Source organism: Neophocaena asiaeorientalis, unplaced genomic scaffold (genome assembly GCF_003031525.2).
Source record: "Neophocaena asiaeorientalis asiaeorientalis breed wild unplaced genomic scaffold, Neophocaena_asiaeorientalis_V1.1 scaffold86, whole genome shotgun sequence".
In the NCBI taxonomy this organism is placed as follows: domain Eukaryota; kingdom Metazoa; phylum Chordata; class Mammalia; order Artiodactyla; family Phocoenidae; genus Neophocaena; species Neophocaena asiaeorientalis.
The window spans coordinates 6,017,798-6,028,328 of NW_020175039.1; the positions used below are offsets into that span (position 1 = coordinate 6,017,798).

The window sequence follows — 10,531 nt, forward strand, 5'->3', positions numbered from 1 at the left end:
TCTTCACTGCCCGCCCTTCCTATCACCTGGTAGGGAATTTCAGCTTATAAAGCCAGGCTTGCCTTCCAGAATCTGGGGTCATTCCATACTTTTCTCAACTACTTTGTGAGTCAAGTTCTGGGCTCTGAGGCACAAATAGCTCTGGGGTTGTGACTTGGGGCAAGCTACCTCTGGGCCTCAATTTTCTCACCTGTAAAATGGAAACAAGGAAAACCACCTGTCACTGTTGTTGTGGGGAATACCATGGGATAACATGTAACTGCGTACATCCCAGTACCTGACACCTAATGGGGGAGGGTTCTCAACCAGTGATTCCCTTCCTCCCTCCTCCATGACGACTAAGAGGCATGAGCCAGTGCTGGAATCCGAAAGCCTGGGTTTAAATCTCAGAATCCTTTTTGGATCCTATTTTTTGGCTGTTTAAACGAGTAAATTATTAAAGTTCTCTTACTTTAATTTCCTCATCTGCAAAATGGGGCTCATATTGTATTCACCTCTTGTGAGACTATATGAGAAAATGTGTGGGGGACTTTGGCAGTCTAGCGGTTAAGACTCTGCGCTTCCACTGCCGGGGACACAGGTTGGATCCCTCGCCGTTGGGATCCTGCATGCTGCCCGGTGCAGCCAAAAAAAAAAAAAAAGCGTGTGATAAGGACTTGGGTCAGTGCTCGGCACAGAAGCACACAATGAAAGGGATTTCTGGCCTTCTCTGCACATCCCTTCCCTCCAGCCACCTGTCCCCTCTAAGAATTCCATTGAGAAAGGCTGATAGAGAGCCTGTGCAAAGCAAGAGGGGAATGACACTTTCACTCCACAGGGAAACACAAGAAACTAGGCAGAGTGAGAGGAAGGGCAAGTTCAAGGCTAGGAAGCCCCAATTTCCAGCTTGTGTCAAGTGACGCTTTGGGGTGAGGGAGACAAGCAGTTACACTCTCTTGAGGCCTGAAGTGGGAGGGAACAGGCTAAAACTGCAGCGAGAAAGCTGGAGGTTAGACATTAGGAAAACACTCCTTGTAGACGGAGCAAGGGGTTTTCTGTGCTCTCTCGGTGAGACCTGGGCCTGAAGGCCTGAGAGGTCTAGCTCTGCCAACCCTGCACAGCAGTCAGGAGTCCTGGAGAGAAGGACCTCTGTTGGGACAAAAACTGGGAAGAGGAAAGCACCCAGCCTCAAACCCATCCTCAAGGGAGCTGGTGGGTGGGAGGATGCTGCATTCCAGTTGGACGCTCTCAGCCCCATGCTATCTGGCGGTGCAGAAGTCAGAGGCTCTGGGAGAGTTCACCCTGGGGCCTTGACAGAAGTGGGAGTGGGGCCTCTCATGTTGGATTGCCAGGAATAAACAGACCTCCTTCTGTTCCCAGCCCTGGCCTCCTCCCTGCAGGATCCAAGATGTCTGTGTTTCTTCTTCGCTACTCTGTCTAAACACTGTGTGGGATGACGTGTAAAGGAGAACAAGTTCGGGAGCCAGAGCCGGGGAGCCTGGGTTCTGTCCTCAGCTCAGCCCTGTTTCCTCCTTATTGGATCATTTAGTTCCTCTCTGTTCCATCAGTCCCTGGGACTGACTTATCCCCAGCCTTCTCTCCTTCGCCCACAAGAGGGCTCTGGTGCAGACAGTTTGCAGATGCTCCATCCAGCGGATCTGTGGGCCCTAGAGTTCCCCACCTCAGTCCCCGTTCTCCTCTCACGTAGAGCCTGTATCATGGTGTCCAATCTGGACTGTGGCAGGAGATCCACCTGGGTCTCCTTCGTGCACCCCATTCTCCTGGAAATTTTTCTGTCGGCCCTGGGTGGCTCCCCATAGGCTCCGGCTGATGAGCCCTTGGGAGCCTCTGAAGGGCTCTGGGGACAGTCCTGTGACCAAGTCTGGCCAGGATCCTGGCTTCAGGAAGACTTTAAAGTCAGCTATATGGGCAGAGGAAACTCTGGTCCTTCCTGTCAGGGCTAAACGACAGATTCTTCAAGCCTCCCTCGGAGTCACACAAACTGCAGTGCTTTTAGCAATCCCCAGAAGGGGGAAGCATTGAATTCAAAATGGCCCCCAGAGCCGACCCAGGCTTTGGTCTTAGGTCTCTGTAGCTGCTGGGACGAGGGTCCCTCAGGCCTACTGCGAATGAGACTGAAGGGAACTAAAATGGTAACTGTCAAGTATCAGCTCTGGGTAGAAGGGCTGACGCAGCAGCTGGCATTACTTCCTCTTCCTGGCTTCAACTTCATGTCCTCTGGTTCCACACCTCCACTTCCTGTTACAGTCTTATTTGCTTTTCCATCAAGCTCCTGGTTCTTAGCTTGCCCAGGTCGCACTTTATCCAGAGTTGGAGCTTCCCACTAACACCCTTCTCACCCCACGCGGCAGTGTGAGGGCCACCAAACAGTGAAAAATATCACCGTTTTTGGTGAGGACCTGAAAAACCTCAATGCAGAGTGACCTTGGTTTATGCTGGACTTGGCTTCTCAGCAGTCCTGCCACTCTGATCCTCTTACGAGTACAAGAATGTAACTAAGATTTATTAGACGGTGTTATCAATGATAATTATAGGCATTATAAATGCCTACAATGCGATAGGCACTTATTATCTGTTCTCTATTCCTTTTTAAGAGCCCTGTGAAATAGTTGGTGTCATGTCCAAAGATGAGGCCATCGGGGCTCAGATTAAGAAATTTACCCAGTCACATAGCTATTAAGTGGTGGAACATGGATTCAAACCCAGGTCTGTCTTAAACACTGCTTCCACCCCTCCAGCTTATATCCCAGCTCATCTATACCTCCCAGGTATGGACCTTCAGGGTAAGGCAGCAAATTAGCAGCAATTGAGACTAGATCCCGTTTTTCGTCACCCACATCCTCTCAGCATGCTGACCCTCGGCTTGAGACCTCCCTCCTCCTACAATTCTATGGGCTTTGGCTGAAGTTACAGTGTGCCTTTGTCCACAAAGGGGACAGAGGGTCCTTGAGAAAGAGTTAACTGTGCCCTGGAAACAGATGAAGACAAAGGAGCATGTCTGGAGAGGGGTGTTCACCAGCATGGGTTTTTATGCTGACAAAGTCTTGGAATTAAGACAATTCCTTAGGGTTTATTAAAAAATATTTAATGCCTCTTTTTCTCCTAACTCCGTATTTTCTAAGCAACTCTGGTTTTGCCATTTACAGCACTTTTCAGAAGTCTGATCGCCATTATTGGCAAAATACAGTGAGTTCCAACTTACTAAGGAGTTATGTTCTAAAGTCAGCAGGAGAGCAAAAATAACTTCTGGCCAAAATTACCCTTGCAAATCCCTTCAGTAGCTCCTGGGGTTCACTGCCTCTCAATAGATCTAATCTGGCCCAGTTCCCACCCACCAGAGGTAGGTGACGAGGCGCCACATCCCAGGAAAACACTGGGAAGACTCGATGTGAACTCTCTCCACTGAGTCATGCAGCCCCACCAAGAGGACAGCACTCTCCCGGACACACATTTGTTGAGGGGATGGGAACGTAACTGATCCTGAGTAAAACGAAGCCAGGATAACTAAATGACCTGTTGCTTTTAAATCTGATCATGACCCACAGTAAAAAGACATTTTTACAATCTAGTCAACATGTCTATAACTAAATCAGTACTTACCCTTAATAGGAGTGACGCCTTCTGATTAGTATATATATAGTATTCTATTTTTAAAAAACGCTGATGAAGTCACACGTGAAAAAAAATGCACGGAAGACACAACACACACACACACAAATGAGTGTATGCAAAACTGGTGAAGTCTGAGCAAGGCTGGGATTGTGTCAGTGTCAACTTCCTGGCTGTGATATTGCACTACAGAATTTCTGTACTATTTCTTACAACTGCAGTGAATGTACAATTATCTCACAATAGTGTAGGAAATAAAAATGTCAGGACATTTCACAATTCATTAACAGTCTCAAACCAGTTTGAAACACACTGAACTAGATGGAGACAAAAGGGAAAGCAAGAAGGTAGAAACCATTAGGGTCACCCTTAGACCGTTTTAGGTGCCCCTAAAGTTCTTTTCTTCACCAAGCCAACTTTCTGAACCAATTGTATTTTAGGGATCAGTGGGGACAGCAGGATACCTTGCTAGGCTCTGTCCTGTTTATTAGGTAAGCATCTCCCACAGTGAGTTTTGTGGAATGCCAGGCTACTGGGCTCTTGTGTGAGAAAGAAACTGTGCCCAGTTGTTTGCATTAGACCCACAATGACCTGCAGAACCACACACACCATGAAACACATTTGGGGAAACGTTATACATTATTCAAGATAAAAGACTTCACCAGAAAACACATTATAAAGTGCCTGTCACTGTCCTGCAAGCTTCTTGGCCACAGCCAAGACTTAGTAACCAAGCTTTACAGTGAGCATGTTTAAGTTTACCCAGAAATGCCAACTAAGAGCTTACCAGTGAGCCATTCTCTCCTCCCCAGGGAGGCTGGCGGGGGGTGGGGTGGGGAGGGGCCTCCGGAACCTAAGCTTTTCCAGTGCAGGTTTGCAGGTTCAAGGGCAGTACTGGTGCACACTTCATCCCTCCTCCTCTCTTGTTTGGACTCACAGTCCAGAAACCCAGTGAATTCTCATGTAAGATAGAAAGATTTTCTTTATTAATGACCCCAACCGTGTTTCTTTAGATACAGGAGTTCTGAACTCAAATACTTAGGAGAAAACAAGTTAAGATTGCATTATCCTGCAACTCATTACCAGTAACATACGGCAAAGCAAAACAGCTTGGAAAAGAGGGGGAGGAGAAGGGGAGTGAGGGAGGGAAGATAAAGAAAAGGAATTAAGTTGATCAAGTGGAATTCGTTTTTTTCCTTTAAATTCTTGGGAACCATGAAGTCCTTGCAAGCACAGCTCGTTTTTGCAGATTATTTTCCAAACGTGTACAAAATGGAACCAAAACGGAGAATCCCTTAAGAACCTGAAGAGGTGCAACATTAAAAGCTACGATTATCCAGTAGCAAGTGTTCCAGCCTTCAGCTGCCAGCCGCTTCCTCTTCCTGTTCCCAAGAGTTAGCGGGATGAAAACGTCTTCCCCCTTCAAAAGCAGAGAGTAAGTGTGAAGGCTGGTTTCTGTTCACCTTTCCGTCCACCTCATGCTCTGGGCTAGGAATGGGGTCCCGGAAGAGACAGCAAACACGAGGTGGTAAGGTTCCTCAGGCAGAGCTATGTAGGAATTCCAGGCACGGGCTAAGGTCCAGCTTTCACAGAAATGTCTCATCATCTCTTCCTCCCTATTGAATATTTTGGGGTACCAAGTAATACCTGTGCTAGTAAGCCCACGAGGACAGTAAATGTACCAAGTTAGACAGGAGAATCACCTGCCCACAATTTCTGGATGGCCTAGACCTATTTGCATTTCAGACTGGGCTCAATCCTCTAACGAGTAAAGAATTCAGGGTCTTCCTACACAGTTTATGCCTATTCGGGCTAGCAGACAGCAGTTCCTTAAATCTTTCACCACGGGGGCAGGATGTTCAAAGAAGCAACCCTCCAAACTTCCAAGGTTAAAGGTGCTTCGTGCTGTCATGTGGTGACTACACTCAGCCACAGAACACTTGCCTGACTTAAGGTTCCTGAACTGGGGTGTCCTGTTCCACCCAGTTTTTCCCCAGAATAGCCAACTTTGGGAACAGGCTGGTTCCCAAAGATAGAGGGTGTGCATTTGGTAAAGCATCCTGGAAGCTAGAGCTGAGAACTATGGGAAACTGAGGCAAAAATACAGGGGCTAAAACTTTCCTGCCCTGAATGTGTCATCCAACCCAAAATGAAACTAAAATATTTTGTTATCCATTCCCCAATAAAAAGCTCATGTGTATTCAATTCAGGCAGAGCTCTGTGGGGTGCTGACGGTTGGCTTCTGATCATAGCAGACCCGCTACGCGCCTTCATGCTGCTCTGGGTTCTGAAACCTCACACAGCAGGGCAGGGGTCCCGGCTTCTTCTGCCCACCCTTGGGAACACGATCTGGTTTTCAGGGTGGATGCAGTTGTTTACCTCACCCTTCTCCTTTCTGGGGCCCACCTCTGCCAATGACATCACTGGACAGAAAAAGGCAAAGCTGTTCCTCGTAAGTTCCAGGAAGGAGGTTTAGGGACAGTTTGCTCATTTCACGGATTCATCTTTTCCCAGTCCCCCATCAGGACAGGGAATTGTCCCTGCCCTCTGTCCACTGCACTCGCTTTGCAATGACCCCCCCACGACCGCCTGCTGGCTGCGTTGGCAGGGGAGAAGCCGTGCAGGGAGACACTGGGTGGTGGCCGCCGGGTGGGCCCTTCTCCTGAATGGACAAGGCAGTTACAGGGCTGACGGTGACACAGCAGCTCATGATGTCCAGCCTTCCTGTTCGGTGGGCGACAGGCTGGCCAGGTCAGGTTGCCTTCTGCTGGCTCACCTCCTGGCCTCTACTGAACTGCCTGTCTCTTCACTGGGCCCTGAAAGTGGCACAGAATTGGCTGCCTCACACTCAAGGTCACCAAAGTGGTGTGAGTGAGAGAAGCAAGCAGGGAAAGGGGGACCTGTAAACTCCAGGACGGAGGCAAGGCTCTGCAGGGCAGCGAGAGCGTGCGTCCCCCGGGGCACACCCCCTGCTGCCTCCCCACCTTGGGAGTTCTGCCTATTTTAGGGTATGCCACGAAGCTGGCATCTGTGGCCGTGCCACGGTAGAAGGAGTGATACTGCCACGGCACGTGGGCACCTCTCTCTAGGCAGAGGATTGAGCTGTGGACTGAACACTCCGCTGGCTCTGGGCAGTGGGAGGAGCTACTATAGAGAAAGGCCTTTGGTACCAATTTCCTAACGAAGAGACAGGCAGCCTCTAAAGCCTGAAGAAGGCAGGGGCGACTTAACTTGTTCTGTGCAAATGTCTGAAGTTAAAAACCCTCTGCTCAGGCAAGCAAGAGTCTGGCACCTCTCTCATCCTGTTGAACGGCAGCAGAAGCTAGCTTGGCAGAAGAGGCCAGGGGAAGGAGCCTGAAGCCCTAGGCACATCATACCTACTGAAGGTTCCCCCCAAGATTACGGGGTGCTGGCAAATGCACTGGCTGTGAGGGTTGTGGGCAGGCTTAGTTCACCTCAAGATTTTTAGCTCAGTGGGCACAAAAGACAGCAGACCAGCACTTATTACCCTACCTGGAGAACAGGACTGCCTAAACTTCACCAGAGGGGGACCCAAGATCTGGCACCTGGCACAGACCCAAATCCCCAGGCCTCAGACCATGCTGGCCTCCTGCATGTAGAGCCTCACACCATTTAGGGCTCTCATCATCTCCATCCCTGATAAAGGTAACTTCCTCTCCATGCAAAATTCCTTCCGCGAAGTGGACCAGGAAAAAGAACACTTAGGGGTGGTTCCAGGCCTATTTACTCAACTAAATGTCCTTAAGCAAATTACTTCATTTCTCCAAGAAGACCCTGAGAAGGACAAGACTGGCCCCTCAACTCAGGCCCAAAGAGAACACAGCTGATGTCAGTAAAAAGGTCCCTCTGTATTTTATCCTAGCTGCCACTCTCCTCGCTCATAAAGATGTAGAAACAAGGAAACCCACTGAGAAGTGAAAACCTGTGTGTCCCATCTTTAGTCTGCTGGGCAGCTACAGGCCCAACCCTGCCTGCCTCACATGCAGCTACTGCCCAGACACCTGGGCCACCGACACCACTACCTCCTTCTTGGTGAGCTTAGGAGAGGAAGGTGGTCCTTCTGCAGGACGGTGTGACTCACGTGATTGTTTTCATTTCTTTTTTCTCAGCATCTGGGCGTGCACGATTCAGCACCTTGAGGAAGTCAGATGTTTTTGCCCGCATACGTGTGTGAATATAGGCCTGGAGGCAAACACAATGGGTACTGAAGCAGAGTCATCTTCTAGAAAGACAGCTTTGCTCTAATTAGCAGAAATTATCAGGAAGGTCTGGGAATATGCACCCTAGGGTTGACACAGGGCCATGCAAGGAAGCATATATTCACCTCTCTGCTATGGGGAGGGGTGAGTGAGAGATGGAGAAAGGCCATGACTTCTTGAAGCCTCTAGAACCACCTACAAGAGGTCATAGCAAGAGCCTGGACTACAGAGATGACTTTCTACGGCATCAGCTCTGGTGGAGAGAGTGGCCCAGAGCACAGGACACTGAGGCGCTGCAGCTGCTCTCACTCACCTTTGAGCACTTGATGTGGTAGTGCAGGTAGTCCCGGAACGTGTGGATCAGGTTGATGGTGTTGTCTCGAGCACTGGCGTTGGTGTGGCGAGGGAACAGCACTGGGCGGCGGTGGGGGAGGGGGATAGGCAAGGCGTCAGGGTCTAATAACACCAATGCCAAAGGGCGGGACGACCAGCAGCCTACAGTCAGCTCCATCTCTCCCTCCTTAAGGACCGTCCACTCATTTCATTATGCCTGGGCTTTGTCAGGGTTTCCTGCCAGTGAGTGCAAATGGAGGCGATCATGGTCGAAAACCAGAGCTCCTCAGGGAAAGGGTTTGGCCCTGGCATTCATTCCAGGTCTGGACTCTCTGGCTGTGCACTGTGAAATCTACTCCGTCTGCCACACACCTACGGGCTCCTGCCTCTGCAGCTCAGCAGTCTCTCTGGAGGATGACACTACTGGCTACCTGGGTGGACTGTGGAGCAATCAGGATTAGAGAACAAAGCCTGCCTGTCCTAGGTCCTTGGTGCTGAAGCAGAGTAAGTTTTCAGATAGACTAGATCCACAGAGGGTCATGTAGTCTGTGGTGAAAACCAAACAGCAAGGGAGAAGGAGCTGAGCGCTCTTGATGAGGATGGGCAGGAGAAGCTGCTTGGGCTGGGGGCTGAGAAAAGCCCCCCTGCCGCCAATCCCCTGAAGCCCTGTGCAGTCACTCAGCCCTGCGCCTGGGCCGACCCGCACACCTCTCCTTCTGGCTCCCTGGAGCCCTCTCTATCTTCTGCACCCACTCTACTCAGTGGTCCCACCATAAGTAAAATCCTCAAGTATAAAGATTTGTTGAAATGAAAAGGAATGCCTCATAAGAAAGGGTGGGACCCCTTTGTCAGCTTGCCCTGAGAGAAAAGAGCACCAGGCCAGGAGATAACTACATTGTAAAGGTGCTGAGATGCTAGTGACTGTAAGTTTACCATCAGTTTAGGTACCATAAAGAGAGACGCTGCCAAATTAAACTGTGGCAGGCTGCGTGCCACACTCAGAGAGTAACGTGAAAACACAATGTACCTTAGATTTAATGAAACCTGGTAAATCAACTCGCTCATCTTCGATAAGCTGGTGCACCTTCAGCACTGAGGTGAATTAAAGAAAACTCCAGAAAGGGGGACATTTTAGTGGCATCTGGGGCAGTGGGTGAACAAGCTGTGGTTCTAAACTGTCAGCTATAATGATGAGCCAGCTCACTAGGCTGAAGCAACTGTAACAGGGGAGCACGTGAATTTTTTCAGGGGGAAAGTGGAGTAAGTGAATCATGGCTGGAGCTCTGGTCTAAATCAGCAAAAAACCAAGAAACGCCAAAGGACACAGTATGCCCACCCAGCTGCTTAGCAATGCTTATATGGCCCTAACTCTTCACACTTGATATCACAGGCTACACTTTTTTCCTTAGGACTTAGGAAAAACAGGGAAAAAAGGAAAATGATTACTGTATAAAAATAGCACTCGACCTGTACTAGCGTCCGTGGCAGGCCTCCTACAGTCATGGCAGCGGCAACAGGAACGATCGATATGCCTGCTTTCGCCCCCACCCCCCTTAACCACTTCAGCTGCAGTATGAACCCATCAAGGTGCGCAAACGCGTCAACCCGCCCCACTCACCGAAGGTAATGTAGCCGATGTTGTCGCCCACGGCGGCATCGGTGTCTTTCAGCTCGAGAGGAGGTTCCCTGTGGCTAAAGAGGACCTGTGGGGCTGTGTGGCTGGCTCTGCGTCCTTCTTTGAACTCCTGCCAGGATGAAGCAAAAAGCAACCAGAAGAGAATCTGGTGTGAGATGAATGGCAACTTACGCTCCAGGGTGTGCCCTATGGGTGTGACCTCTGAGCCCTCTGACCAGCAGAGGCTAATAATAACCTGCACCTAATGTGAAATATTACAAGTGCTGGCTGCTATCAATGCACTTCAGATTCAGAGGAGAGATCACAAAGTACTTAACAAGCCCGATCTTCAATGAGTGTGGAAAAGCACTGTTAATCCTTTTGCCTTTCTCTTGCTTTGGAAGAACATAGGTGATAAAATTACTTCTGAGACTAAACAGACAGCAAATTGCAAAGCACTGGGGGAACCAGATTACATTCAGGATAATGACTACTGCTTATTAGTCTCTTTTGATTTAACGTGACAAGAGGTTACATTTTTCAGGAAATTTAAAAAATTTCTGGGTGGGGCTTCCCTGGTGGCGCAGTGGTTGAGAGTCTGCCTGCCGACGCAGGGGACGCGGGTTCGTGGCCCGGTCCGGGAAGATCCCACGTGCCGCGGAGCGGCCGGGCCCGTGAGTCATGGCCGCTGAGCCTGCGCGTCCGGAGCCTGTGCTCCGCAACAGGAGAGGCCCGTGTACCGCAAAAAAAAAAA

General features: G+C 49.8%; 1 protein-coding gene across 1 annotated transcript in view; it reads right to left on the bottom strand.

Annotated features, from left to right (window-relative positions):
• Positions 1 to 4,573: 4,573 nt before the first annotated feature.
• Positions 4,574 to 10,531, bottom strand: part of ARPC2 (actin related protein 2/3 complex subunit 2) — a 30,098-nt gene continuing 24,140 nt past the window's right edge. Inside the window, exons 8-11 of the mRNA XM_024763156.1 lie at positions 9,781 to 9,907; positions 8,143 to 8,243; positions 7,712 to 7,812; positions 4,574 to 5,029 (exon numbers count right to left, since the gene is read on the bottom strand). Coding sequence (XP_024618924.1) covers positions 5,005 to 5,029; positions 7,712 to 7,812; positions 8,143 to 8,243; positions 9,781 to 9,907 — 354 coding nt within the window. The 3' untranslated portion in view covers positions 4,574 to 5,004. The remainder of the gene's footprint in view (positions 5,030 to 7,711; positions 7,813 to 8,142; positions 8,244 to 9,780; positions 9,908 to 10,531) is intronic.